The sequence below is a fragment of the Fusarium flagelliforme genome (assembly GCF_020744385.1).
Source record: "Fusarium flagelliforme strain FIESC 12 MPI-CAGE-AA-0113 chromosome Unknown B0J16scaffold_4, whole genome shotgun sequence".
Classification (NCBI taxonomy): domain Eukaryota; kingdom Fungi; phylum Ascomycota; class Sordariomycetes; order Hypocreales; family Nectriaceae; genus Fusarium; species Fusarium flagelliforme.
The window spans coordinates 897,195-924,422 of record NW_025763506.1 but is presented as its reverse complement, the minus strand read 5'-3'; the positions used below and the strand labels follow the sequence as shown (position 1 = coordinate 924,422).

General features: G+C 48.3%; 10 protein-coding genes across 10 annotated transcripts; 6 read left to right on the top strand and 4 right to left on the bottom strand.

Annotated features, from left to right (window-relative positions):
- Positions 1-14: 14 nt before the first annotated feature.
- B0J16DRAFT_398440 (putative amino acid transporter) lies at positions 15-3,137 on the top strand (the record flags this gene model as incomplete). Its single annotated transcript, XM_046132390.1, has 17 exons — positions 15-108; positions 799-895; positions 944-1,047; positions 1,101-1,204; positions 1,262-1,358; positions 1,413-1,475; positions 1,526-1,613; positions 1,666-1,796; positions 1,847-1,953; positions 2,004-2,029; positions 2,083-2,124; positions 2,173-2,346; positions 2,398-2,499; positions 2,553-2,576; positions 2,626-2,775; positions 2,825-2,894; positions 2,946-3,137. The coding sequence occupies 17 exons, from the start codon at positions 15-17 to the stop codon at positions 3,129-3,131; spliced, it is 1,659 nt and encodes a 552-aa protein (XP_045982511.1). The 3' UTR covers positions 3,132-3,137.
- A 37-nt stretch (positions 3,138-3,174) lies between these two features.
- Positions 3,175-4,078, bottom strand: B0J16DRAFT_414312 (Alpha/beta hydrolase fold-1). The gene is made up of 2 exons (XM_046133438.1): positions 3,605-4,078; positions 3,175-3,553 (listed from the first exon to the last, which is right to left on the bottom strand). The coding sequence occupies exons 1-2, from the start codon at positions 4,016-4,018 to the stop codon at positions 3,212-3,214; spliced, it is 756 nt and encodes a 251-aa protein (XP_045982510.1). The 5' UTR covers positions 4,019-4,078; the 3' UTR covers positions 3,175-3,211.
- An 899-nt stretch (positions 4,079-4,977) lies between these two features.
- Positions 4,978-6,154, top strand: B0J16DRAFT_340606 (uncharacterized protein). Its single transcript, XM_046127703.1, has one exon. It carries the CDS (start codon positions 5,234-5,236, stop codon positions 6,005-6,007), a length of 774 nt encoding a protein of 257 aa, XP_045982509.1. The 5' UTR covers positions 4,978-5,233; the 3' UTR covers positions 6,008-6,154.
- B0J16DRAFT_414310 (ubiquitin-conjugating enzyme/RWD-like protein) lies at positions 6,155-7,206 on the bottom strand. The gene is made up of 2 exons (XM_046133437.1): positions 6,392-7,206; positions 6,155-6,342 (listed from the first exon to the last, which is right to left on the bottom strand). The coding sequence occupies exons 1-2, from the start codon at positions 7,106-7,108 to the stop codon at positions 6,163-6,165; spliced, it is 897 nt and encodes a 298-aa protein (XP_045982508.1). The 5' UTR covers positions 7,109-7,206; the 3' UTR covers positions 6,155-6,162.
- Positions 7,207-7,819: 613 nt separating this feature from the next.
- Positions 7,820-8,452, top strand: B0J16DRAFT_398435 (uncharacterized protein; the record flags this gene model as incomplete). Its single annotated transcript, XM_046132389.1, has 4 exons — positions 7,820-7,931; positions 7,979-8,019; positions 8,069-8,116; positions 8,180-8,452. 4 exons carry the CDS (start codon positions 7,820-7,822, stop codon positions 8,450-8,452), a joined length of 474 nt encoding a protein of 157 aa, XP_045982507.1.
- A 718-nt stretch (positions 8,453-9,170) lies between these two features.
- Positions 9,171-11,888, bottom strand: B0J16DRAFT_371770 (10 TM acyl transferase domain found in Cas1p-domain-containing protein; the record flags this gene model as incomplete). Its single annotated transcript, XM_046130429.1, has 3 exons — positions 9,171-9,238; positions 9,292-11,505; positions 11,562-11,888. The coding sequence occupies 3 exons, from the start codon at positions 11,886-11,888 to the stop codon at positions 9,230-9,232; spliced, it is 2,550 nt and encodes an 849-aa protein (XP_045982506.1). The 3' UTR covers positions 9,171-9,229.
- A 5,672-nt stretch (positions 11,889-17,560) lies between these two features.
- Positions 17,561-18,329, top strand: B0J16DRAFT_340601 (hydrophobic surface binding protein A-domain-containing protein). Its single transcript, XM_046127702.1, has one exon. It carries the CDS (start codon positions 17,645-17,647, stop codon positions 18,161-18,163), a length of 519 nt encoding a protein of 172 aa, XP_045982505.1. The 5' UTR covers positions 17,561-17,644; the 3' UTR covers positions 18,164-18,329.
- Positions 18,330-20,269: 1,940 nt separating this feature from the next.
- B0J16DRAFT_268050 (pectin lyase fold/virulence factor) lies at positions 20,270-21,541 on the top strand (the record flags this gene model as incomplete). The annotated part of the gene is made up of 2 exons (XM_046123472.1): positions 20,270-20,357; positions 20,412-21,541. The coding sequence occupies 2 exons, from the start codon at positions 20,270-20,272 to the stop codon at positions 21,539-21,541; spliced, it is 1,218 nt and encodes a 405-aa protein (XP_045982504.1).
- A 1,137-nt stretch (positions 21,542-22,678) lies between these two features.
- B0J16DRAFT_304110 (phosphatidic acid phosphatase type 2/haloperoxidase) lies at positions 22,679-24,373 on the top strand. Its single transcript, XM_046124708.1, has 2 exons — positions 22,679-23,153; positions 23,204-24,373. Exons 1-2 carry the CDS (start codon positions 22,968-22,970, stop codon positions 24,224-24,226), a joined length of 1,209 nt encoding a protein of 402 aa, XP_045982503.1. The 5' UTR covers positions 22,679-22,967; the 3' UTR covers positions 24,227-24,373.
- A 283-nt stretch (positions 24,374-24,656) lies between these two features.
- On the bottom strand, positions 24,657-27,135 carry B0J16DRAFT_286375 (fungal-specific transcription factor domain-containing protein; the record flags this gene model as incomplete). Its single annotated transcript, XM_046124093.1, has 6 exons — positions 24,657-25,645; positions 25,701-26,678; positions 26,731-26,804; positions 26,857-26,890; positions 26,986-27,000; positions 27,071-27,135. The coding sequence occupies 6 exons, from the start codon at positions 27,133-27,135 to the stop codon at positions 24,727-24,729; spliced, it is 2,085 nt and encodes a 694-aa protein (XP_045982502.1). The 3' UTR covers positions 24,657-24,726.
- Positions 27,136-27,228: the final 93 nt, after the last annotated feature.

Genomic DNA, 27,228 nt, shown 5'->3' with positions numbered 1-27,228 from the left:
GAAGACCTATCTCAATGGACAAGGTTCCCCTCAAAGCCTATCCTGTGACTGCAATTGATAAGCTGATACCAGTTGGCCGGAACCTAAGCGACATCCTTATTCCCGATGGTCTTGTTTCTTGCCAAAAGCTCGATAGTCTAGGGAACGAAGGATGATACCCCGTTATCCTTGTCGATCGTTTTCCGGAAAGGGGATATAGATGCGGTGTTGGTTGGGCCTGATAACAGTCGCACGCCTGTACCTTCCTTCGTACTCCATGTTTATCTTTGATCGCGGGGGTTAGCGTGCGGGGGATTTCATCTGGTGATGCAACCCTTGGCTCAACGATGCATGTAAGTCGTTTCGGTAAATGATAACTGTATACCAACTATTGTAGAATTGATTGTCCGATCTCGCTTGACTCCCTCGCTTTTCGGTTGAGGATGCGGCGAATTGTAACTAAACCAGGATCCATGGACAAGTGCTTGATAGCTAGTCTAGCGCCACGCGGGCAGTGCTGGTCTCGATGAGTCCCCTTTCCACGTTGAAATATGACATGAATTCCATGCTTCACGGTGCTCTCTTCTGGCAGATTCATGGCCTCTTGATTCGTCTCGGTTCGTACTGGTAAAATATTCGTTACAATGAATCCTTCCGACACTACCCAAGAGCACCCGAAAAAGGGCACTGGTGATGTAGAGCGAGTCAACTCTCTGGGGATTGGAGGAGTTAGTCTGGTCAGTAATCTCTTCCCGTACTGAACCTGAGCGTCTCTAACAGGTCTGCGACAGACGAAAGACGATATTCCCGAACTCGAAGGCGCGGCCTTGATAGCTGCCATCCAAGAATCCGTCAACCATCGCCGTCTCAACCCCCGACACATCCAGCTTACAGCTTTCGCCGGCTCTATCGGAGCGTTCGTCGATCTTCCAAACATTACCTGAAAAGTACTGACACGGTACAGTGCTCTATTCGTCGCCATCGGAAAAGGCGTCCTTTCTGGACCACTATGTCTGCTCTTGGCCTTCATGTTCTGGGTCACAGTCGTATTCTCCATCGCCCAGTGTCGTAAGCCTCTTCCATATTCACTTACTAGATTCAGAGCTAATGCTTTCTTAAAGAGATGGAAATCGTCACTCTCTTCCCCTTAGATGGATCTTTCATTCGTCTCGCTGGTCGTATGGTTGATCCAGCCCTTGGTGTAGCTGTTGGATGGAATCATTTTGTAGGTCAACCACTCTGCAAATATAGAACTCTAGCTGACGATATCTACCCTGCCTAGTTTGCCCAAACGTCGTATGTCATATTTGAAGCTACCATCATCAATACTCTTGTCGAATACTGGGGATACGACCAGTCGCCCGCTATTCTCATCTCTGGTAGGTTCCATACAATAAGCAAAAGGCATCGATGTCATTCTAACACCTTGAAAGTCTCTCTGGCCTTTTATCTTGCAATCAATGTGTGGAGAGCGGACCTGTTCGGTGAGGTCGAGTGTAAGTCCTCCAATCCAACTAGGTGTCCCTTCACTAACCTTCTTTGTCAGTCTGGTTGGCACTTGGTAAAGTTCTGCTTGCAGCTGGCTTGATCCTGTACACTCTTGTAGCTATGCTTGGAGGCAACCCTCTAAATGAGTAAGACCTCTTCGTCTGCCAAGCCAGCATGTTTCTAACATTCTGTCAACAGTCGCTTCGTGTTCCGGTACTGGAAAGACCCTGGTATCTGGGCAGGCAACGATGCGAGTGGCGGACTGCAGTCCTTCGTCAATGCGGTCAACGTCGCTGGCTTCGTTATGGGAGGTCCAGAGTACATCTCGAGTACGGGCATCTTTGGAGTTTCAGTTCTATTAAGTCTAACACGTCTGCAGTGATTGCTGGTGAAGCCCGAGACCCCCGCCGCACAGTTCCCCGAGCTTTCAAGACCATCATTCACCGATTGATGATCTTCTTCATCGGCGGATGTCTTTGTGTTGGTGTAAGTGAGCTCTAACAGTGTTCTGATGCAGCTTCTGATATCAGATCCAGGTTCTTGTGCCATATAACGATGAGACGTGAGAACCTCCAACTGCACAATAATGATGAACTCGCTGACGTTCGCATCCAGCCTTACGGGCGGCGCCGACACATACAGCGGAGCCTCTCCCTAGTGAGTCTTAGCATTCTCATCCCCCATGACAATGTTGACAGTGCCCAGTGTCATCTCCATGGAACGTCTGAAGATCCCTGTTCTTCCTTCTATCGTAACCGCCGTCCTCATCACGACCATCGTCTCAGCAGGTAACGCTTATACCTTCAATGCATCTCGAAGTTTGCATGCGCTAGCACTCGAAGGTCAAGCGCCAAAGTTCCTGCGGCGCCTGAATAGCAAGTAAGTGAGCTTCCATGCAGGATGACCGCACGCTACTGACTGAGCTTGTAGGGGTGTCCCATACGTGGCTGTCATTGTTGTAATGCTACTAGGTTGTCTCGCCTTCTTGGCGTTGGGCTCTACCAGCGCAAAGGTTCTCAATTGGATTCTCAAGTCAGTACTCCTACCAATGAACAGAAGACCATCCTCTAACGTACTACTGCCAGCTTCTGTACCGCCGCTACAATGCTGTAAGTATTGACCGTTATATATATCTCGTCGCGCAACTAATTGGAGTAGGAACTGGACAGTCATGGCGGCTACTTGGATCCGCTTCAACGCTGCCATGAAGGCTCAAGGCATCGACCGCGATACCTTCTTGCCCGTCAAGTCGCGCTTTCAACCCTATGCCGGCTACTGGGCACTCTGTTGCGCTTTCGTCTTCCTCTGGTAAGTCGAGCCTCGCCGTACCCGACAGCCCACTCACAGGTTCTTGTAGGGTTCAAGGTTACGCTGTGTTCCTCTCCGGTAACTGGAACACAGCGACTTTTATCTTCAACTACGGCATCGTAAGTGTATCTTCATCAAGGTCCCCTTACATGGCACTGACATTGGGCTAGATCGCACTGGCTGGCAGCATTGGTCTCGGCTGGAAGCTATTCAAGAAAACCCGATTTCACCGTGCATCGGAAGTAGACTTGGTCTCGCATCTATACTTCTTTGATGCTCTCACTGAACACTATCGTCATGAGCGGGAGGCAGGACCGCAGAATCTCAAGGACAGGATCCTGGCCAAGATATTCTAGACACGAGGTTTCAAAGGGACTGTACATAGTCAGGAATATTCTGGTTGTATTGGTACTTCAGCTTCTATAATTAGACATAATCAGGCCTTGATAGCCTTCTCAACGATCTTCGCCAGGTTGTCGGGCTGACTAGCGATAGGAACATGACCACTGTCAATAATGTGGATAGTGACATCCCTTCCAGTTGACGCCTTGACACCTTCAATCATGGCAGTCTGGAATTGGGCAGGAATAATCTTATCCTGTTCACAGAGAATATAGTGAACCTCCACATCGTTGTATCCGGGGTATGTCAGCTTCTCTTTGAAGCTGGGCGTAGAATGGTCCACCATTCTCTTGGCCAGCTCCAACCCTTGTTCGGCAGGAAGGTCTGAGAAGTTGACCGGGGCGTTGCCGGCTGGATCAAGGGTCATGTAGTCGTCCTGATAAGTGTGTCAGCGCGCCCTTAGCATGTTTCGCCGTTTTTCATTTACCTCAATGGTTAAGGAGTCAGGAAACGCTCCTCCAAAGGCATCAAAATTGCTTGTACCAGGCTGCACCACCACTGAAGTAAGGTAAATAATCTTGTCAACTCCTCCCTCTTTGCCTTGTGCCTCGCGGGCCTTTCTTGAGATGTTCTTGAGAGACTCAGTTCCTGGAATGCCCCCATAGGAGTGTGTCATTAAGACGACTCGCTTTCCCTCATCAAGAAGCTTGGAAACAACGTTGGTGATCTCTTCGGCGTCGTCGCTCATAGTAGCTGGAGGACGGCCCTCCTTTCGGCCCACTGAAGGAGCAGAGATGACAGTTGCTTTGACGTTTTGACGGTTAAGGCTCTCGACAAAGCCATCGTACATGTGGGCTGGGGCAAAAGAGCCGGTAACGATGACGAGCGTGGGGTTCTCCATTGTGGATGATGTGAAGCTGAAGATATGAATAGGAAGTGTTCGAGTAAAAGGTTGATCTTGGGATATCCCCTCAATTTATATATAACAGATATCCATTAGATGTGATTAGTTCTTGCAGATACCGAGGCTCCTATGCGGACATAGCGTGGTTTAGCGTTACCGTGATTGGTAAGTCCCCTCTTTTGTAATGCGATAAGTAAGCCGTAGGCAACATTTGATGGGGTCAATTTGACAATGTTCCGCCGAATATTCGGACTTCTATACTATGAAGGATCTGCTGCGCCTCGGGTTCCAAGCTTGTTGCTAATAGGAATGTCGACCGATGCTTGAAAGCTGTTTTGTAAGTGCTGAAGGTGTTGTTTGCTTACTCGTTTGGATGAACCCGTACGAGTTGTCCTTACGAACCAGCCAAACATGCTCGTCTTTTGACGAAGCTAGCTCTGTTTGGGAAGGTCAAGGCGGGAACAAATGTTACACGCGGACGCGACAAATCCCCTCCCGTCTTCGACTTACTTTTTCGGGGTAGTTGAATGGGGCTTGTGTTGAAGATCTGATCTGCCCGTTTAGACGCAGTCATGGTCGCTAAAACTGTAGTGAAAGCAGCCCCTAGGACCCTGCTTCAGTGGGCGCCCAAACACGCCTGGGTAGTGAGCATCCACAGGCGTCTTCCAAAATGCAACAAAGACTCAAATAAAGCCAATAGTAGCCTCTGTTCAACCTGAAATCGTAAATCTTTATTTTTACTTCACGCGCGTCAATTTGACCATGTTCAATACCACTTGTTCGCAATGTTCTATTCTCGTTTCTTTATTCCCTACCAGAAAATCCACGATTGGCTCTCCTTGGCGGCGCGTAACAAAGGCCCAGTTTCGCTAAGCGCCTGACCACAGCGCCAAAACAACAAACGATTGGGGCCCAAGCAATTGCGGCCTACAAGCCAAAGGCCTTTGTTTCATTGTCGGCTCGATTGGCTATCAGTTTCTCATTGTGAGAATGGCCCATCAGCGTCTATTTGACGATGTTGATCACTGTGTTTTATAAAGACGTGATGGTGAGACTCTTTGGCATTCACATCATCACTATCAATCGCTTCATCTTTACCATCTAATTATTTCCTTTTGTCACTTACTGCTGTGCAGTTAATACTCTACTTGGGCTTATATCTCAAACACTCACTACGATACCCTCCCATCATACACTCCACCCTCTTTCAAAATGAGCAGACTCAACAACGCTATCAAGGCTGGTCAAACCGTCATTGAACTCGGCCAGACCGCGAATACCTTCGCTGGCCACGCCAACCAGTTCCGCACCGCGGATAAGAAGGAGATGGGTCGTCAGGTTGAAGACATGGGCCGACAGGCTGGACGCAGTGCTTTCAATGAAGGCGCCGAAACAGGCAAGACCATGGGCAAGACCTGGCTCAAGACCTTCGAAACAGTCCCTCGTCTCATCTGCCGCGGTCTTCAATTCATTTTCGCCCTCATTGCGGTCGGTTTCTATGGCCATCGCGTTAACAAAGCGGGCGATGACGACTACAACTATGGCTTCTCACCAGAGTGGTACTTCGCCCTCACAATCGCCGGTCTCGCTGCCGCAACTTCCCTCATTTTTGTCGCCATCACACCCCTCGGCTCTCTCCCCGTCATCGGCAGCAGAATCAAGTTCCTCAAGACCTACCGCGCATTCGCTTGGGATCTTATTCTCTTCATCACATGGCTCGTTGTCTTCGGCATCTTCGCCGGTATCTTCCTCCCCCGCGACAGCGACGACAAGTACAAGGGTGCCAGCACTGGTGCCATGAAGACCGCTGTCTGGATCGACCTCGTCAACGCGATCTTGTGGCTTGTCTCTGGTGTGTATGGCTGCCTCAAGACCTTCTTGGGTGACAAGGCGGATCAGATGACAGATAAGGTTGGAGAGAAGCTGTTCACCAAGAAGCAGAAGCAGCAGCCGGCTAAGGAGGCCGACTATGCTGAGAGTGTTTAAACGGTGGTGATGCAGCTTTCATATTTACCTTTTGCATATTTTCTTTGTCATAGCCGGCGTTGGTCATCATTAGAACTAGAGCCACTACTGGATAGTTAGCAATCATGCATGATATGGTCAAATTTCAATACTTTTATTTCGATGCATTTTCTTGGTTACATCAAAATTTTGCCAAAGGCGTCTCCAAGTCCACATTCTATCAGCCATGCTTCCAAGGCCTTCATATCTCCTCGGTTTCCCCTTGCACCTCTCTTCTCAATCATGTCTGTAATCTCTTGCATATCGGCAAAAGCACGCTTCAGATCCGCCTCTTCTTCCCGATATCTCTCGCTAACCTGCATTCAAAGTCAGTTCTCTCCAGTCTCGCCATAGTACTTTACTAACCTTCTTGTGGTGAGCGGGAATATCACCCCAGCTTTCCGTTTTGATCCACTTCATAAAATCATCAACCGCGATTGATCCTCCCTCAAGACACAGAATGCCTGGCTTGCCAGCCAGCAGGAAGCCTGTAAGCCCATATGTCGGAGCGTAGTTTATGAAATCGTCTCGTTTGGCTCTTGTGCTGATGGAGGGGAAGTAGAACCACACACGGACTAGTGATGTATCTTGACTTGGGGCATTGGCTACTTCAGCTTGCTTTTGGTTGGTCAAGTGCTGGCTGGCGGCTTCTTTGATGTGTTCAATGACAGAAAGGATATCCTCGTCTGGAAGCTCCGTATTCAGCTTCGCTACGTCCCCTTTGCTCATCCAATCAGGCTGTTGTATCCTGGTTTTGATGGACGGTGGCTCAGTTAACGTTTCGCCTTCTTGGCACGTCAAAGGGACGTTAAGTGTGAGCTGTAATGAATGAGCCGAAGAATCATCTTCTCCCAAATCGTCAAGTTTTAGAAGAAGGTAGATTCCCATCTCAGGAACCTTTGGCATGGCCCCACCTTCACTCTCACACCAGTCTCTTAGTCTTTCTATCGTCTCAGTGGACGCTGAGTCCATAGAAATTGCGTCATCGGAGGAATACATGGCCATGAGGAGGTCAATCTGGCCGAGCTGAAGCTCCATTAGATCCCTCGGCAATACATCTTGCACGGTTGTATCAGAAGACATGGCGACTCCTGAAGCCCAGGCAGGGTGCAAAGCGGAAATTGACGACCTTTGGAGGACCTATCGTGCAATTGAGTTACCTCTTTACGCGTGAATTGTTGAAATTCTAACGCGGTGCGCGAAGATTCATGATCACGTGAGAGTCCGATCTCGGTTGTCTTGTCTTATCTCAACCTGCGTATCTTATCGTTGGTCTTATCGTTATCTATTACCTTATCATGCTCAGAATCTCTACCCTGCATCATCATCACAGAAGATCATATCGACTTGCTATTCTCTTTGTATAACGTATGGACGTATGTAGATATGGATATCGGTTACAGATTAATTGTAAAATTAAACATTTTATCGAACCATTTTCCTTTGACTTTTACCCCACATCATATCACCAGCTTCTAAGTTACATCTTTAGATGTCATGGTGACGGATGCCATGTCGTCAAGTCGTGCGACATGACAACTCAATTACATCTGATCAAATACTATTCGATGATCACCACCTTAATAACTAATATCGAGTCGTACATCGTGCTTTTATGACGTTTTGTGTAAGCATAAGCTCCGGTAGCTCTAGGATAGCTCTCCTTCAATGACGCTGACATGAGAGCTATGATCCTCAGCCAGTATATATATACCTTCAAGCGAAGACGTCACCCATTGTCTCCAGCAAGCATTATACAATCTCTGTTCAAATCGAATAAAACAAATCTTCAAAATGTCAAACGTCGGATATCCTTCTACCTACGAGGGTGGTGACCAGCGCCACTACAGCAAAGAGGCTGTTCGTGAAGAGGGTCGCACACATGGTGTCAACACAGAGGGCTACCGTAGGCTTTACCTCAACATCAGAAGACGGGTATCTAACATGTAGCAGTCAACAAGAATAGCATCATGAATGAGCTCCAGGCGAGCGATGTAAGTTCTATGTTCGGCACAAACAGACATCAATTGACGAGCGGAACAGACACAACGAGAGATTGATGATAAGATGAAGCACCAACCTGGCTTTGCAGTAAGTACTTCAACAGACATCACACCTTTATAGAGGCCTCTCTAATATTCCGACTCCCTCTAGGCCACCATGCACGGCAACCAGCCCTCTAGAGGCGCCCAGATCGACGCCGAACTTGCACAAGAAGATGCCGAGATGATGGCAAAGAAGAGAGAGAAGACAGACAGCATGCCAGGAAAGAAGATGGAGCATCACACTGAGAAGAGCGAGTGGAAGCAGCAGATGGACCAAGAGGAGTATGAAGCTCGTGCTGCGCACAGCAACAGAGGATCAAATACGAATGAAGGTCAGGGTGAGGAGTATGTTACTCGAAAGACTCATAGTAGCCGGGAGTAAGGCTGGTATATCAGCTTCAATGCCCCAGGCTAGTATACTGAAGGCTTAATTAAGAATGTTCAATGTCAAGCAGTAAGGCTGCACCGTCTTCCTGTGAGAGAACGTTTAGACTACCCATGCGACGTAAGTGTCAATTGGGATAAGTCAGCGGTGAATACTAAATCTGGCGGCAACATTTAGCCTTGTCATGAAGTTTGTCATTATTAGCTCTATTTGCAGAACGCGCTCAAGGCGTTCTAGCGGGCTTCACTGGAACTGGGGAGTGCATGGGTTCACTGTCGAAACATCTGTGAGATTCACTAGCATCATCCCAAGAAGATCGCCAAGTCCAAACTTACTAGTGGTGGATGAAAAGTCTAGATGAAACAACCTATTAATACACCCGCAACAGAGCTCTGACAATTCTCATACACGAACTGTCGCCTTGGTTTATGCGCTGTAGATGGATGTGAAACATGGAACTAGGCCGTGCTGACGCGAGGTCAAAGCACAACACCAAGGCAGATCATCAAGATGGATGGAGGGGTTATCATATGTAAAATCTATCATTACGATATAAAATCTAGTTATGTCGTGCCGTATAAGCTTATGCAAAGCTTTGAGAATGTGTATGGTGTCATGATATATAATTCGGGTAAATGCGCCCGTGAACAGGTAAAGAAAAAAGATAAATGTCAACAATTGTTGTAATGAATGATGCCAGAGCCTAGCTCACTTGCTTATGCAAAATCGCTACTCCAAACGCCTCGTTGTAATGCCATGCGATGAATGAAATGTCTAGTAGAACTTGAGGATGTTAGTAATTGAAGTGAAATAGAGGATCAGGTGAGGAAGCTTACCAAGTTCAATGCCCAGAGGAGGACAAGTAGGCCAACCATGCGAAGCTTAAGGTTGTTGGCCCACGATGATGTAGAAGGCATGTGGCGGGTGAATGGCGATAGCATGCTACCACCCATCAGAGGCTCAGCATCAGCCTTGGCCTCAACATCGTACTGCTCTTCTTGGTCCTCGGAGACCCAGTCAATGGTCAAGAGCTTGACCAGACCACCGGTCGCATCAGCGACGCGAGAGCTGAGCCACAGGAAGACAGGGACAATGATGATCAAAGACCTCCAGCGGTCGCAGAGAAGGCTACCGTCGCCCTTGAAGATGTCGAGCAACAGAAGACCCTTGGTATCGGCGGCGAGAAGGATGTGGAACTGGAGGGTGAAGGTCTCGAGCGAGCAGCGACCAATCCAGGCGAATGATCGAGAGTACCAGGTTCGGGCGGCGGGGAACATGTTACGGGCGGCGATGAAGCCCATGATGGGGATGAAGGAGAAGATGGGGTGCAGAGCAGTGTAGTCCTGCTTCTTCTCGGCCTTGCTAACAGCGATCCACCAGTATAGAGGGATGGACAGGATACCAGCGATACCGGCCAGACCGTAAGACTGAGTGAGGATCTTGTTGTACATCTTGGTACGGACGGAAGCAATGCCCATGATGATACCGACATAGACGATAAGACCGTCAAGTCCGAGACGGAACTGCCACTCGTGGAGATCCCACTCAATTCGGAAGACGATGTTCAAGGCGTCAAAGACCCATTGAAGGACAGGAGTCCAGAGCATAGCGCCGGGGCAGATAGCAGCAGAGATACCGATCTTGGCCATGAGGGCCCATGTGTTGTCGTTGTACTTGGGGCAGATGGCGAATAGGGCATAGATGATGAGGAACCAGAAGCTGACAAGAGGAGCGAAGTAGTAGAACATGTAGTCAGTGTTCATGAAGAAAGGCAGAGCGCAGCTGAGAAGGTTGAGACGGAGGAGCACAGCAGCGACACGCTTAAAAGAGAAGTCCTTCTTGGAGCTGAAGAAAACACCATGGCCGAAACCAGTCTGGAAGAGATACGCAGCGACTAAGAGACGGATACCGACGTAGATGTTCAAGTCGCGAGAGGCACCGGTCCAGTGATACACGAGGATGAGAGCCTGCATCCATCCCTTCCACTCATCAGTCTGATCACGCGACAAAGGCTTCGCATCGTCGAGAGTCGCGGGGGCAGCAGCGGCGGCGGCAGCGCCAGGTCGGGGAGGAGGAGGCTTGGACTTGGTCATGAGAGCAAAGCCGATGATGAAGCAAAGGGCAGACATGAGGTTAAAGTCAAACATGTTGTACTCCTTGGAGCCCTTGGCGAAGGACTGGGTTCGGTCGGCCCAGTAGCAGGCAAGAAGGCCGGTGATGAAGGTAGCGACGTCGAGGTTGAAGATGGCAATCTTGGGAGCCTCGCTGGATCGGAGGGCGAAGATCTCGGTGATGGCAGCACCGCCGACGTACATGACACCGAGAGTGACGAGAACGATCTGGACCCAGGACTTCTGGCCGTAGTTAGTGCAGCAGGTGCGGTCGTAGGGGTAAGAGTTCTGCATGTCGAGCTTGGCGTTGCATCGAAGATTGAGAAGGATCTGGGCCTTCATCTCAGCGACCTTGTCAGTAACATGGAAGCCATTCTCATGGTCGCCGATAGCATCCTTCTGCTCATACTGGAGAGCAGGGTAAGACCACAGCATAGGAATACCAGACTCCTCCTCCTGTGTCTTGAGGAACTCATCAATAGCCTCAACCTCACCAGGCACCGAAGCGACACCAGTCTTGCGATACTCAGGGAGCTCATCGTAAAAAGGTGGAGCGACGGGCGCAAAGAACATCTCATTGCCAACACCATCGCGGGGATCAATAGGTCGGTTACCGAAAGGCGCAAAGTCCTTATGGGAGACGAGCTCGGAGATGTTGGCGAATGCGGACTGGAACTTGGGAAGAGACTCTTCCTTCTCAAAGCGGGCGGCAAACCAGACACCCATGCCGACAAAGGCGACGGCTGGGCCCTTTTGCTTCTCGACGGGGACTTGGTTGAGCTTCTCTTGGTGGTAGAGGGTGAGTTCGTCGCGGACGATGTCGGACTCGTTGCCAAAGGGATCCCAGATTTCCTTGAGGCGGATGCCGGCGAATTCTTCGTCGTGGCTCTCGTGCTTCTTGCTCTTGGCGCGGACTTGCTCAGCCTTTTCAGCGTCGAGCTACAACTGAGTTAGCTACCGATTGGAGTATTTTACTGCATTCAAACTGAACTTACCAGACGAGCCATGCCATAAAAGACCTGTCGAGTCGTAGAGTCACCAACAAACAGCATGTGTCGTCCCTCCATGCACTGCTCAATCTCCTCCTTCTTGTACTTGTGCAGCATGCATCCTTGAGGCTGCCAGTTGTTGAACGGCGCTCTACTTCCATTTTCCGCGGGTGTATCAAGCCAGTTGCCATCATTTAGCAAAGCCTTGCAGCGATATGGGTCGTCGCCGAATTGAAGCTGGTTAATGGCGATGCCCAGGATGACGACCAGCGTCAGGCCGAGGGCAAGCATTCTGTTGAGCGCAACGCCCGAAGTTGGTATCGTTGCGGCCATTGTGACAGCGATTGTGTATTTAATCCGATCCTATATCTTTATCGTAGGTAGGATATTTGTTGGTGGTGTTGTATAAACGATTGCGATGGGGCGCTTCAGCGCTATGTCGAGCGAGTGACGAAAGAGAAAGAGAAAAGAAACCCCGTTTACAAAGACCAAAAACCCATCGGCAAGGGAGGAATGGAGTTTTTTGTTCAGAAATGCGAGGGCAAAGTTTCTGAGACAATAAACAGAAATGGTGTCGAGACAAGCGTAAAGAGGGACTTGTTCGAAATGGAGGGCTGGTTTGTCGCAACGGGCGGGCGGGAAAAAAACACAACAAACAAGGCAAAACAGACGATCACTCGGGAACAAGAAGAGAAAAAAGAAGAAAGTGTTACCTCTAATAGTATATGAGGTAACGGAACGCGTAAGACCACCTGGTTGCGAAACATGGAGTTCCAATTGCTATTGCCCTACAGTGATCAATTACAGTGGCTAAAACCCCCCCATCACCCCCCTGATCGGCGGAGCGAGCGCTTGACTGGCATGACCCTCGCAATTCAAGGGTCCACAGAAAAATGCAGAGCGCTGAAGACGGACCATGGAAGAGGCCATGTCAAGGTGTGACTGACTCCACTGCTCAGTGGAAGGATCAGCGGCAAAGAGTGAAAAGAGGCACAGGATTATGCCCAGAAACGAAAAGATTGAGTCTGATAGATCCAGACTCCGTATTCCCAAAACACCCATCATTCACTGCATCTGCCTCGTTCCTGCTGTCATCAATACGGTCTTAAAAATAAGGTCTCGTGTTGGACCTTTAAGGTTGCGGGGGCCTCTTCATGCCAAGTGTTTTTAAGCAACCGACCACGATCTGACTATTGAAGCGCATCGCACCAATCTAGACTCGACGCTCGCCTCCCCCTTACAGTGCAAAGAATGCTAATTTAGGCCCTGGGTGACTTAATCTCTTGGCCTGTCCGCTAAGAACCGGGGTGGCTGACCACTAAGATTCCAGTGCCCCTTGTTTCCTGTTCCTTCTTATCGTGAGAAGGAATGTTATTGGCATGCATGCATGCGTGCGGCGGGTGATGAGAATGCATTTCTTTCACGAGGTTTTCTTCTTCGTATTGATGACAATTATCCGTATTCTATTGTTATCTTTGTTGCGATGTTTTGTTCGTTGGTCTGCAAAATAGGCCAGCAAAAGCTTGAAGGAAATAAGGTTACAGAGGTCTCTAGCCCCAAACAAGGCAAGCTGCCGCAACCAGGCCTACCCCATGACCGCGGACGAGTGTCTTAATCAGTCCTTGCGTCATTTCTCAAGCCCTTCATTGCTTTTCATGGGGCGGACTCTGGCCGTTGTGGCCAGAGCTTCCCCCTGGAACCAGAGCAGCCCCTTGCAAGGGGTGGGAGCGAAAACTGTGAAGATGCCCTTGGCTGCTTGGCAGGGCCTTATTTTGACAGTTTATCATGTTGTTTCTTCACGATGCCCAGGGATGTAATTAAATGCTGCTTACTTCCGGTGAGTATGACTTTTGACAGGTTTACCGATCCTTTGGTCAGCTACAAACAATCACCAGCTGATAATAAATGTCGTTCCCATCCTGAAACCGCACTCTCGGCTGTTCTCTCCACTAACCTCCAATCGAGTGGCTATAATTTCTCCGTCGATCGTGCGACAATCCGGTTTTTCACTCAGACCAACAACTGATCCTCGAAAACAATGGAGAATCAATTTCAAACTCAAGATTAATCTTTTCCAAACGGTAGGGGAACTGGGAACAAATGGTCCTGTGCTGGGGGGAGAGTCGGACTTCCGATTGACGGACTCGGCGCTCGATTCAACGGAACCCATCAAACGGTTTTGCTTGGCAATTGAACCACCACAAAGCTTGGCGATATTAAAGTTTCTTCTGGTGATGCTTCTGATTGATAGCCTAATGCGCATTTGTTTATCTAGCTTAACCTTCTTTCTTCTTGACGGTTAAATAATTGCCGCGTCTAGCGTCCATGAGTCTTCCTTCGTTAACTGCCGAGGTGAAGATGCTGTCGGCTGGTTCTGTCGACCGGGATACTGCCCTGACTGCCAGCCGATCGCTAACCATTTTGCTTCCAAGCGGCTGGCTGGGTTTTGCAGAGGCGCCGAGACGGAATGAAGATCAATTGGCATGCATCCGCCCGTCCAGGAAACAAAAGGCTGGTAGCTTTCGTTTCGACGTCAGTGATTTGCCGAGAGATTCAGTTGACGGACTTTCTCCGTACGCGTGTACATGATGCTTGCATCTTCAAACTGTACCCAATCATTAATCTTGAGAATGAGCGTTGTTTACTGTTTTTTCGAGAAACTTTCTCAGCTCTTGATTGTGGCTGCATTAGTCAACGAATCTAAGATCTGGCTTGCTCCTCCACAGGCGACACATAAGCATAAAATAAGCCTTCTCGTATTACGGAAATAGCAACAACGTTAGTTAGCTGACATGCTGGAATTTTGGCGTTGAGAATCACATCATGTTCTGGTGTAGGGTAACTGCATCTCAAAACATTCCCCACATTGCGACGCGTAACTTCGTGGGTCTGAAGGACGATCACTATTACGTGTGAGGGAGTGACATGCAACGATCGTAATCATTGGAGGTTTATCAACAGGCCATGTCTTAGCTCGTTTCTAATGACCGCATCTAGCGACAGTGCTGCGCCAAAGCGAGAGGCTGTTCTGTGGGTAGCGTCTGTGAGTTTTGTAGCAGTTTGGACCTTTGGTGATGAAGGATTCAGTGAGATTTTAGATCTTATCAGGGATTTTGTGTCAGTTCGGAACTGACCCACTGAAGGATCTCGTTTGTTTGCACTGTAAGATTGACGTCGGTAGCTTTTTGTCGCGACTCGTGAGTCGTGAGTTATCTGGCAGACATCAGTCACATGATCAGAAGACTCAGGACCGAGAGAGTACCCAGCCACATCAACAACTTCTATAGTTTCTTTGTGTCTGAAATGAGAGATAGTGACACTGGATTTACTGGCTGTGCATATACCCGTAGCTGGAAGATATAGAAGACGAACGGCTGGCCTCTTTGACTCGAGTTACAAAGCTGTTTCTTACCATAGCTTAGTGACAGCTCAAATTCACTCGAAGCCTCGCGTTTGTATGAGATGTTTGCTCTCAAATAAAACTACTGAGTTGAAGATATAGGTCTAAGATCTTCTCAGCCAGTTTAAAACCCAATAGGCATGGAAGGTACTGCCTCTTGTGAGTTTGTAGTTTAGCACCGCTACTTCTGGGAAGCAACTCTACGACAATGCCACTACAGGTTAGCTAGGTACTTGAGGCTTGTTATACATTGCAGCATAGCTCATATAAAAGTCTCAAGAAAGTTTCGTGTTCAATATACCTCAGAGGGCCTCAATGTCAACACCGTCGAAAATCTGAGTAGTAGTCTTTAAGGTTGCTCTTGACTCGGTAAAGTCTCTTGATGGGGAAATACTAACACAAGTACATGCCAAATCTGTGTGATCAAGACTGGCATATTACCGAGTACGCCTTTGCAGATATCTACGGATGGGTGATTGTCGAAATCTAGATAGGGTACATACCAAATCGGCAGCGAGACGTCTAGAATCTTGTTGTAATCACAGCCTCCATCTTATGATGCGCCAGCAGAGATTAAGACCTCATAGAATCAGTGCCTGATCAAACCGCGACCCAAAACAAGGTGGATAGCACATCATGAAGATGTACACTGACGATTGGCAATAACAATGATGGCTCCTCACAAAAGCCCTTGAGTATAACGTTTAAATAGGTGACTTCGTTGATGAAGCCTTAGGTGTTGGTATGCCAAGCGAGAGAGAATGACATAGATGGTATTGGGTCTGCTGATGACGTGCGAGAAATGTTACTTTGTTCGTGTGAAACCTAAGCACTTTGAGTTCTACACCATTGAGGATATAGTGGCATAGAGTATTACTATATAAAAAGTATGGTGCATCTGAACCTGGCTTCTTATTGGTCTCTAGGTTCTGATAAATCTCCTCGAAGTGAACAGGTTCCTCCAAGTTTCACATCAGTCCGGTCATCTTATTTCTGGACACATGCATTAAATGAGGAACTCTATCGTGAGGACGGCCAAATTGTATCCCGTGTACTTTACTTCCTCTTCTAGCTCTAAGCCTAAGGTAGATTCCCCTTATGTTATAATTAATTATAACACCCTCTGGTCAAGTCAAATCTCAATATGTTGGACTTACAAATTACATCATCTGATACACTCCAATGCCAATGAATACATTCTACAACTGATACCGAGATATACGTAAGGTAATCTCTTCAAACTTCAACTCCCAACCGATCCAACCCAACAAGCCTACTCGTCAGTCAGGCTCGAGGGTTCGTCATCTGACGTACCAAGAGATGTCCAGTGTACACTTATTGTTCCCTAGGCTGACTGCGAAATGACCTGGTGGGAGAAACGCAAAGATCGAAGCTAGAGAGTCCATGGACGACGTCGACGATCAATTGTCTTATGGGAAGGTATATGGAAAGGATTCATGGTGTGTACGGAAGTTGGCCGAAGTACGCAATATGAGCCCCTCGTCAGCTGCGGAAGAGGCCGTTGACCTTAATTAATACATGTTAATCGGAACTTGTATTTATTGTTCCAGATACAATCTCATCAATACGTGACTTGAGTCGTCTGGTACTCAGCCTGACACCATCAAGCGTCTCCAGTGAGATTTGCCCCCAGGAAATGAACATGGAAGTGTCGGCAACAAGGCATAGAGCTTTTGAATACTATCCAAAGATTGCATCCTTACCAACATGTGACTTGTGCTCTAATTCAAAGGCGAGTATAAGTCTTGGTTGGCTGTATCGGTTGAACTGGCTCGGTTCGCCTTGACCAGTCTGCGCTGAACTATTGGCATCTCACCCAACCATGACAATGTAAGCTTTGACTGAGGTGTCTTGTTGCCAAACTGAGTTTGGTAGTCCCTTATTTGAATGAGATGACGGTCAGCACCACCAGCCACCCGGATAATATCAGCTGAAAAGCTTGTGTTGACAAGCTTCCATAACGTGTTGTACCTGCATAAGGGTAAGCATAACTACTTATACTTTGTATAAGAGCTTGATACCCTCCATTACAAGAAGCACATGATGCATGTGTAAAGCAATATCCGCTTGATAAATACTTTATGTCGCACCCGACTGGCTGATCGAGATTGACAGTTCATAAATACGCACAACCAACACCGCGCCGCAGGTCTTGGTCCAATGTTGAAGAATCCTTCAACCAACAGCCTGCCTCTTCCGTCACTTAAATCGTCATAATCCCTCAAAGACCATTTCGTCACTACCCAAACTCGCACACATGCAGCTCTTCCCTTGTGAAAGCCGCGGCCTACGATGCCGCAATCCTTGGTAAGAATCCCCGCAAGTGACATACTGATCACAGATTCGCCAAGTTAAGATCAGCCACTATGGCAAAGGGACCAAGACTCGCCTGTCGATTTCCCCATGGGGAGATAGATTCATGATTGTTGCACGGGGCAGAGTTCCTGATTGAGGATAGATGCGGGGACACTGGTTGGGATTACACGAGGTCACCTCAGCCTTCCGAAAGGCACAGCATTTGCGAAGAAGATTTTTCATGTGAATTGTAGTCAAGAAAGTCAGTATATTAAGACGGGGGAACTCCTGAAAGACGAAAAGTTTCATCTTGGCAGACCTTGCATTCTCAATTGACCAATCGATTACTCGTTGACTCAAGTTCTCAGACAATATGCGTCTCAGCCTTCTCCCCTTGATCGCCCTCGCTGGCTCTGCCTTCGCAACTGGAGATACAATCTCCACAGCCATTGATAACATCTCCAATGCCACTATTGCTCTGGGCCACAGCATTACACACTGGCCTCAGACTCTGGTCGGAACAATCCCCATCACCACAAAGTCGACGCTGCTTCTAGCCGCGATCCACCAAGGCACTCTTGCCGCTCGTCACTCTGAGCCTCTATCAGTCGAAGAGACTCTTCAAGTTGCCAAGGCCACTTCTGAGTTGAGCCAGGATGTTAGCGAAACAATCGACATCGTCATTGCCGCCAAGCCCAAGTTCGACAAGATCCAAGTCAGCCCTGTCATTCTCCTCAACCTTCAACTACAGCGGGCCCTAAGTGCCGATTTCTCCGAAGCGGTCATCGCCAAGGTCCCCGTCGATCTGCAAGAAAAGGCAAAGGCGCTAGTACAAGGAATCGACGACAGCTTTGCAAAGGCTATCAAAAAGTATAGCAGTCTACGAGGCTAGAGATGGAATTGATGGAATGAGTTATGAGTGATTAGAGACGGCAACGACGACGATGTTATTACCCTTCTTGGATGGACCATTTTTAGCAGAGATTTTAATGTTTTATGAGATGTTGAGTTGTCGAGTAGCCTAATAGAAAGATGCAATTGATCTGTCAAAATTTGAGGGAATTCGCTTGTGCCCATTGAGGAAGTTGGATAGGAACTTGCGTGCCGAGGCAAGGGTCCATTGACACGTGAGGTTCGTGAATGTAACGAGGAGACGTCGACCACAGAACCAACGTACCAGCCGTTAAAGATGACCTTTCCTATCTGAGCTAGAGACCCGAAAGGTCAGCAAAGTAAAAGGAAAACAAGTCGCCATTAGGATTTTGATCTGCATAAAATCCCAGATGACCCGGATCAATGTTTCTCGACTTGATATCCCTGCAAATACAAATTCTATGCAGTTGGCTAGCTCTTCAAGACTGGTCGGTTTGCGACGCAATTCCACCCAAGACTAACAGTACACGGCAAACGTTGCGATTTGTTGAAGTGTGGACATCTTTCTTCATTTTGCCGGCTTCACAACGTGACCCAGCCCGATGCCATTGAAGGAAAAGATCGTGCCTTCTATAGGTCGACGATCTTGACAGGCATGTCTGATCGCTAATTCGTAAAAGCGATGCCCTTCCCAACGGTCTTCACGTAACATCAACCCCGCATGGACGCCGCAGGTAGGGTGCGGAGAGCGACAAGGAGGGCGGGCCTGTGAGAAGAATTGCAAGGATTGACCGTTCTAGGAAGCAAACAACACCGAAGAAGAAACCACGATGCTGCCACATCTTGCAGACAATCTCACGACCTCAACGTCTAGCCGATTTTGCCGGCCATGGTCCCAAGAAAAATGAGGAGATGCAGCATTGGCTCTGGACTGAAAAGGTCTGGAATTAAGCTTGGCGATCAGAAAAAGCCACAAGCTCATCCCCAGAGCACAAGATTCGTCAAAAACGTGGCAAACCATGCCAAGTCGCGCCCAGACTTTCAGCTTGTTCAGCCCTGTGGACATCCTCCTATCATTGCGAAACATAGCACACAGAAGCCAATGGTCAAGTGACACACCGCACGAATAAGACCGCACAAGATCTTGGCGATCTCCGTTTTATAAAGGAGATTGACGTGAACCGGTCGCTTGGGCCTCGCTGCGGCTGAAGTTTAGTTCGATATTTGGCGCCCTACTTCAGGCACAAGGTGAAGCCACACAGACGGCAAACTCCGTTTGATTGAGAAAGAGGACATCTTGCTTCTGCCAACGCAGTGAGGTGTGGTGGCGATGGGGAAGAAATGTGTCCAAATGGTAATAGTTGTTGAGTTGTGGCGTCGCACTGGTTGCCATTGCAGGACTGGACTTCATTTGTGTGACATTCTAGTAGAGATCATCTTGACTCCTGTTGCCATCTGAGGCAAAGAAATCTACTAGATAGTTGCTAGGTCATAATCTACATGAATTTTCGGCGTAGAACGTCAAAGTTTGATGGGATCACTGTTGTGTGAGCAGCCATATACTGCACCAAAGAGACCTGAAGATAAGGTTTCCATCATGAATTACACCTTTCAAGCACTATGGCTCCAATGTTCACACAGGACCTTTTTTTGCTTTGCCTTGCCCTAAGATTAAGTTTCGGTTGAGGCACCAAAGAGACATGTTGCCTAAAGACAGTCATGCTCGTAACTAGGTAGAGTCTGAGCGGCATTTATTATTGCTTTTGTGCAGTTTAGTCTAGAGTGCTGTCGTCAACGTTGAATCATTCCCTTCCTAAATCAGAACCTATCAGTGCCTCACCCCTTACACCAAACCCAAGTGGCTGCATCGCTATTTGACGCCTCCCGTTACCTTTTGTATCAGCTTGCCATTTACGGCAGCAGCAAGCGAATTCGAGATCAAGTGGCTGCATTTGAGGTCGAGACTCCAGGTCTATCGAACTTTCTACCAGGATGTCAGTTCTTATGGAATAGGAGGACGTCGGTAGTATATAATGCCTCGATACGCTGCGGTACTGTATCGGTTGGATTTCTCTTCGATACCACTTCTATCACATCTCAAAAAGACCCAACCTACCTGTTAGCCATGAAGTTCATTGTGACCTTGGCAGGTCTTGTTGGCCTTGCTGTGGCTTCGCCCTTCACCGAGCATGATACCTCTGGTGGTCTTATGGGTGAGTTACCTTGTACAACCACGATGTGGAATACGTACTGACAAAGACTCAAAGCACGAGGTGGAAAGTGCTCCTTCCCAGATATCTACGAATCTTACCCATCCACACCTGAGCACAAGCACTACTACGGCTATGGTCGCACCATTCACGTCAAGTCCGGAAAGAGTATTCAACATGCCATCAACCGTGCCTCTCCTGGCGATCGTATCATTGTTCCAGCTGGTACCTACTCTGAACAGCTTGTTATTGACAAGGACGGCATTCAACTTGAAGGTCGCGGCGCCATCCTCAAACAACCAGATCCAGCTAAGATCAAGAAGAACGCCTGCACAGGCCTGACCCAAGATCCGCAGAAGAACGAGCTCCAGACCGGTATCTGTATCACTGGACACAATGTCAAGACCACCGCGTTCATTGCTGATCACAAGAGAGTCGAATCTGTAGGAAGATTCGTCAAAGGTGTATCTGTCACAGGCTTCACTGTTCAAGGATTCTCCGGCATCAACATCGCTATAATCGGTGCCAAGGACACACGCATCTTCAAAAACAAACTCGTTGATGCCCCAGCTTACGGTGGTCTCACACTTGGCTCCATCAAGACTGTCTTCCACGATAATGTCGTCACATCAACTAAAGGCGCATACATCGCTATTTGCATGGACAACAAGTCTGACGTCTTTGCCAAGAAGAACGATATCTCTAACCATGCTGTTGGCCTCTGCGTCCAGACCGATGGCGCAGTGATTGAGTACAACAAGCTTACCGATAACTGCTACGGTATCTTTGTCGATCCTGGTGTAAAGAACGCCAAGATCGCTCACAACTACATTGGCCCAAATCCTGCCATCTGTGACAAGAACGCAGGCGGCATTTTCCTCGGTAGTTCGATTGGTGTTATTGTTCGGGACAACACTATTGAGGGACAGAAGGCCAGTGATGGATCAGGAGCAGGTATTCGTATCTACGATGATCCATGTGTCGCTACGCCAACGATGCCTTTGTCCCTTTTTTGTATCGTCCTCGGAAAGCCGATCAAGGCCAAGAACAACGTCGTCATTCGCAATACTCTTAACAATAACGACAATGATATTCAGAACTTGAGCAAGGGCAGTGGAAATGTTATCAAGTGCAATACTTGCAAGAATGAAGCAAGCATCAAAGCTGGGTTTTGCAAGAAGCCCTAGAGTTTCTTCGTTATCGGAGGTTTACTATTAAGCTTGTGGATCTTTTTATTGCCCAGATAATGCAAATCGAAGTTGTGGAGATCTCTATCAGTTTGTACATAGCCAGTAGCTGGATATCTCAACTTATTCGTTCTTGTCATAATAGCATCAGCACAATGACAATTGAGTCTTCTGTTTTCATGCAATCTTGAAATTCGCTTTCCTTTCCGAATATGCCAGAACCATCGCGAAAGGATCGTGACGCGTAACCCCATTGCATCATGATAAGGTACGGCTCAGGTGGGTCAACTGTCGTATGCCCAGACTTCAGATTCAGTATGCCAAGTACCAAGCATGCCAAGACACTCTGAAAATCGCCGATTGAAAAGAATCGAGACTCTTTTCTTAGGCCGATCGTCACTGGAAATTAACGGCTTGTGTAATCTTGTTCCCGCTCTGGGCAAAAGCGTATTTTCTTTTCTCGGTTGTCAGATCCGTTCAGCCACAATGGTAAGCCACGGTCAGTTTGCTCCGGACAACCTCCACGCTTGTTTCATAGTCAACTTTGTAGAGATAAGCTTGATGCATTTAAGGCTGGAATTTTAGTTTAATCTGGTGCATGAGGTACTTATTCTGAGGCTATTGAAGCTTTTTTTAAATCCTCTACTGGAAGTCGTATATCATACTGATCCAGAGAATGACTGTTGCACACGGCCTGAATCGTAGCAGCTGTAATTTGCCTAAAGGATCAACCCTAGAGTCATGCGCTGCTCCGTTACTATGATGAGATAACCACTGAATCATTCAATCGCAGAGGCTGGTCACAGCAGGTTTCATCGCATCTTGGCCCCGTCGATCAAGCCTAGGGAGTTAGTTCCCGTGTCGTTAGCAAAAAGATCAAGCCACACTTGTTCTTCTTCAGTGGTCAGCCAAGACGCTTCCCTGCACCCAACCTCAATCTGATTGGTTATACGGAACGAAATTGCCGTCTCACTCAGCAAATGCGGTGCCCTGATTGGTCGACCATTGGCGTCGAACTCGGCAGATTGATGCCGTCCAAGCTGCCAAGGCCTTCATTTCCAGGATCAAATACAATGACGTCGAGAGATTGTGGCTTTACGTAGCGATTTTTGTGTTGCTGTCACCTGTCATGTCACAATTTTGAGTTGAATGCCTGTTTAAGCTTGACTGTTACTGTATTTTAGGGGGAACGTGCAGTGACGTCAAGAGCTATGGTGTCGCGTTTCACTGATTTATAGAAGGGCAACCTTCCAGCTTCAATTGACTTTTTTTTGCTATCATCAGGACAGGAACCAGCAAAGCTCCTTCATCACCTTAATCTCAGGTGTAAAGCCACTCAGTTCGTGGTTGGCTTTCATTTCAGCCTTCAACACCATCATCATCATCATCAACATTCACCAATATCGTTGAATAGACTACCGACAACATGGGTATCTTCTCTCGCAAGGAAAAGACTCCCCACGGGGATAGGCACGAGTCCAAGATGGGTCGTCGCCAGAAGGCTCACCACGATCCTCTTCCCATGTCTCGCAAGCCCTCCTTCGGACAGTGGATCAAGCACACATGGTTCGACATTGTCACCATGGCCGTCATGGGTGCTATTGGCCTCGGTGTAAGTCACATTCACTTCCAATCCTCATTCAGAGTCTAATAATTCCCTAGGTCTACTTCGCCAAGCCTGCACCTATGCGATCCTTCCCTGTTACCTTCGACGACGGCGAAATTGTCTGGCCCGAGTATGGATACCCCTTCCGAGGCGAGATCGTTCCCATCTGGGCTGCCGCCATGCTTGCTGCTCTGGTCCCCATCTTCATCTTCGCTTGCATGCAGATCCGCATCCGCAGCTTCTGGGACTTCAACAACGCTACCATCGGTCTTCTCTACTCCCTCATCACCGCCGCTGTCTTCCAGGTCTTCATCAAGTGGCTCATCGGTGGTTTCCGACCTCACTTCCTCGTCGTCTGCAAGCCTGATATGGAGCGTGCTCGAACCATGGGCGGATACAACAACCAGGGCTACCTCCAGCTCTACTTCACCCCCGATATCTGCACTGGTGACAAGGCCGAGATCAACGATGCTCTGGAGTCTATGCCCAGTGGTCACACCACTGCTGCTTTCGCTGGCTTTGTCTACCTGTACCTGTACCTCAACGCCAAGCTCAAGGTCTTCTCCAACTACCACCCCTCCATGTGGAAGCTCATCGCTACTTACGCCCCCATCCTCGGTGCTGTCTTGATTGGTGGTGCCCTTACCATCGACAAGTACCACCACTTCCACGATGTCCTCGCTGGCGCCATCATTGGTACCGTCTTCGCTTTCTCCGCCTACCGAATGACCTTCGCCTCCGTTTGGGACTTCCGGTTCAACCACATTCCCCTCAACCGCCACGCTCCCTTCCAGTACAACATGTCTGGTGCTGAGCTCGTCGATGCCGTCTTCACTCACAAGGCTGGCTGGGGAACCCACGGTGGTAGCTCTCACGGTATGGGCCATGGAATGAAGGGTGACCACGCTGGACATGGAATGCATGGCAACGGTATGCACGGCAACGGTATGCACGGTACCAGTGGATTCAACGATGGTTCTGAGCACATGCACGGAGCTGGTTACAACAACGGCTCCATTCCCCGACGTCCTGTCGGAAACGATGTCGGACACGGTGCTCGCGGTGAGCAGATGGTTTAAACTAATGGTGTAATGTATAGTGGAATGTATTCTCGAGGTACTACGAGAAAGGTGGAGAGTTGGTGGGAGGTTATGATACCTGTGTATTCTTAATTCTGTTTATAATGACTGTATGATACCTTACGGCTGAATCAACATTTAAAACTCAAAAACGTCCCTTATTTCTCTGTGATTTCTTATAATTAAATAGGTAGGCTTACTAATGCAATATTGAAGTAACTTAAAGAAGTTAACTACTACTTAACCTACGTCCCCCCTTACTTTATCTATCTAGGTGTTACGACCGCTGTAGCTGTAAGCTACAGAAGGGTATTTAAGCTGTTGTAGAGGGCATTACTGCTTTTGGGTCATTGGCGCAGCGGTCACCATCTATCATTGTAACACTAAGTTATTGATATAACATAAATCTAAATAGAGATCTCTTATTACACTTGCATCTTTCCCATACCCGGGGGCAGTTTGTAAAGTACTAGGATTAAATACTCAACATTCAATACCGCCTATACCCATCTGTGCAGTTCTGAATTTAGATCTAATGGTGCTGTATCAAGAGTATTTGCAAGCTCCAGTGCTGATGCTATGGGCCATTCCCAGACGTTCCATTGGAGCTGCTCGAAATCAGGCGGTGTTTGAAAATCCGAGAAGATCTTCTTGCGCAGCAGGTCTAAGACATCCGCGCATTGACCTATATGATTCCCAATATCATCTGTGTGTCTGTGAAACCACCGTAGCGTTTCAATACATGACCGTATAATGGTCTGATCCTGGTCGACTGTCACGGGATATCCTTTCCAGCCCGTGAAGAGGATTGTTAAGCCTGCTTGCCAGAGCATATGTATTCCATTGGGGTAAAGAAGGGTGGCAAGCAAACTCTCTGGCCAGTCACCCATCATAGTCGAACTTGTTCCAACATTGGCTCCCATCATATCTAAGCTGGAGAATAACAGCTCAACAAGATTAGCGGAGGCCTGCCCACAAGCTTTCAGAGATGAAACGAATTGAGCATCAGCAGTTGTGAATGATAAAGCTGGTCGATGTATATGGATCGTAGCTACGCAGTGAGCAACTCTCAAGAACATGGACTCCAACGACTTGCTGGTCGCCGGTGTAGCTAAATCGGGATCAATATCTGGCTCAAGGACAACCCGCTCCCACATATTGAGCTCAGCCTGTAGACGCGCAATCTTGGCTACGCCCCCGCGGCGTCGGGTGGTTGTGTAAAGATCTTCGAGAGTACGGCCAATGATCCTAGCAAGCTTGAACAGGCTGATGGCTGTGTCTACTTGTGATCGCTCTCCTGGTAAAGGGAATTCGACGTGTGTTCGCGATAGTAGGTCATGGTCGACGCTCGTCGGGAGGTCGGTGTCAACGTCTTGGTCGCGGATCAGACGGGGCATCCCGTGATAGGCGCTCGAGAACCTAGGATTCAAGTCAACAATAGTGGAACAGAAGAAGAATAAAAGGGTGCACATACGCGTCCAACGAGTATTGGCACCACCATGCCCGTCTTCTCAGTTCTGTCTCAAGAGGGTCGAATTTGAACCGACCAGAATGTCTATGGAGCCCCAGAGTCTGAGCCAACCGAGTGGCGACACCTGATATATGAGATGCTGTTGAGTAACGTCCAGATAATTGGAGATATATCTCTGTAATGACAAGACCCTGCAAGCTTTGTAGGCTCGGCTGTCCGATGACTCTGTCTAAGAGACTTGCGGAGATCATGTAAAAAGGTTCAGAAACACATAGAAAGTGATCATGCTGCTGTAGGCAATCTCCTTTCTGACCAATCGTCCCCAATGCAAGGAGGCCAATCGTTTGGTATAGAATGGCAACATCAGAACTTGTGACCTGGTACGAGCTAAGTAGCTTTTGAATAGCGTCTATAGTCGAAGATTTGTGAACAATGGGATATAATGGCGTCCAACGGTCTATGGTCGCTTCCACAATTTGGATAGTGCTAGGCGGAAGTTGAGCGATGATGTCGACTAAAGGTGAGCCAAAGCTTTGAATAGAAGATCCCCAAGGACTATGTAGGTATAAACCATAGGCGCAACTGGGGAGTGCATCTTTGTGCATTTGAAGGAGTTGAAGCTGTTGTTCGGCTTGGCTAATGAAGTGGACGCCTGTAGTAGAGCCACCAAACATGGAAGCTTGTCGATCATCGGCTACGAGACGCCCCATGTGACCAATGACAGGCTCCTGCACCCGGTTGATAGAGATAGACTGAGAGGCGGCCGGCGTCGCACTCAGCTGATGGGTAGAAGAGCTGGGCAAAGTAGGTACGGTCGTCCCTTGGGCAGTCTGAGGAAAAGACAACGGCCGGGAGGTGGTGTTACTCGCCGAAGAGATTGTGGCCGCCGCATCATGCAGGAGGAAGCCAGTACCTGGGGCATGTTGGGCGGCATCCGATGGCGTGTCGCGGCGCTGCTCAATACCTTCGGCTTCGTAGAAACTATGATGTATTAGAAGACGATCAACTACATATCGTGAGGAAGACTTCTTACCTTTTCCGCTTCCTGTTCCTTTTCAACTTGGCGGTCGTAACACAGATGATATTAGCTTGTTGACAAGGTAAGCACTGAGAAAGGGGGTCAGCAACCTTTGATCAACACATGGTGCATGTTGCTTACATCATTGTCTTGGCCGTGACATCGGATCTTCCTTCTAAGAGCTGCATTAGTGGGGAACGTCGACTGCGAATCAGAGTATTCGCGTTGAGATAGTCTGTTATGGGCTCAAGTCTTGGAGATAGGACATACCGTCGACAGCGATCACTGTATGACTAATGTTAGTAGAAAGCCCCTCAGGGAGTAGTATCAATGGAAAGACTTGGTTTCAACATACCATACTTGACCTGGAACTCTGCCACTTGATAAGCTCGAGGGGGCTTCGTTGATAGTCGAGGTCATCATAAAGGTTATGAAGACACAGATACAGCGGAACTGGCCGAGAATGACGAAAACCTGTTCCACTGGCACGTGCGGGGTTGATAAAGCGAGATC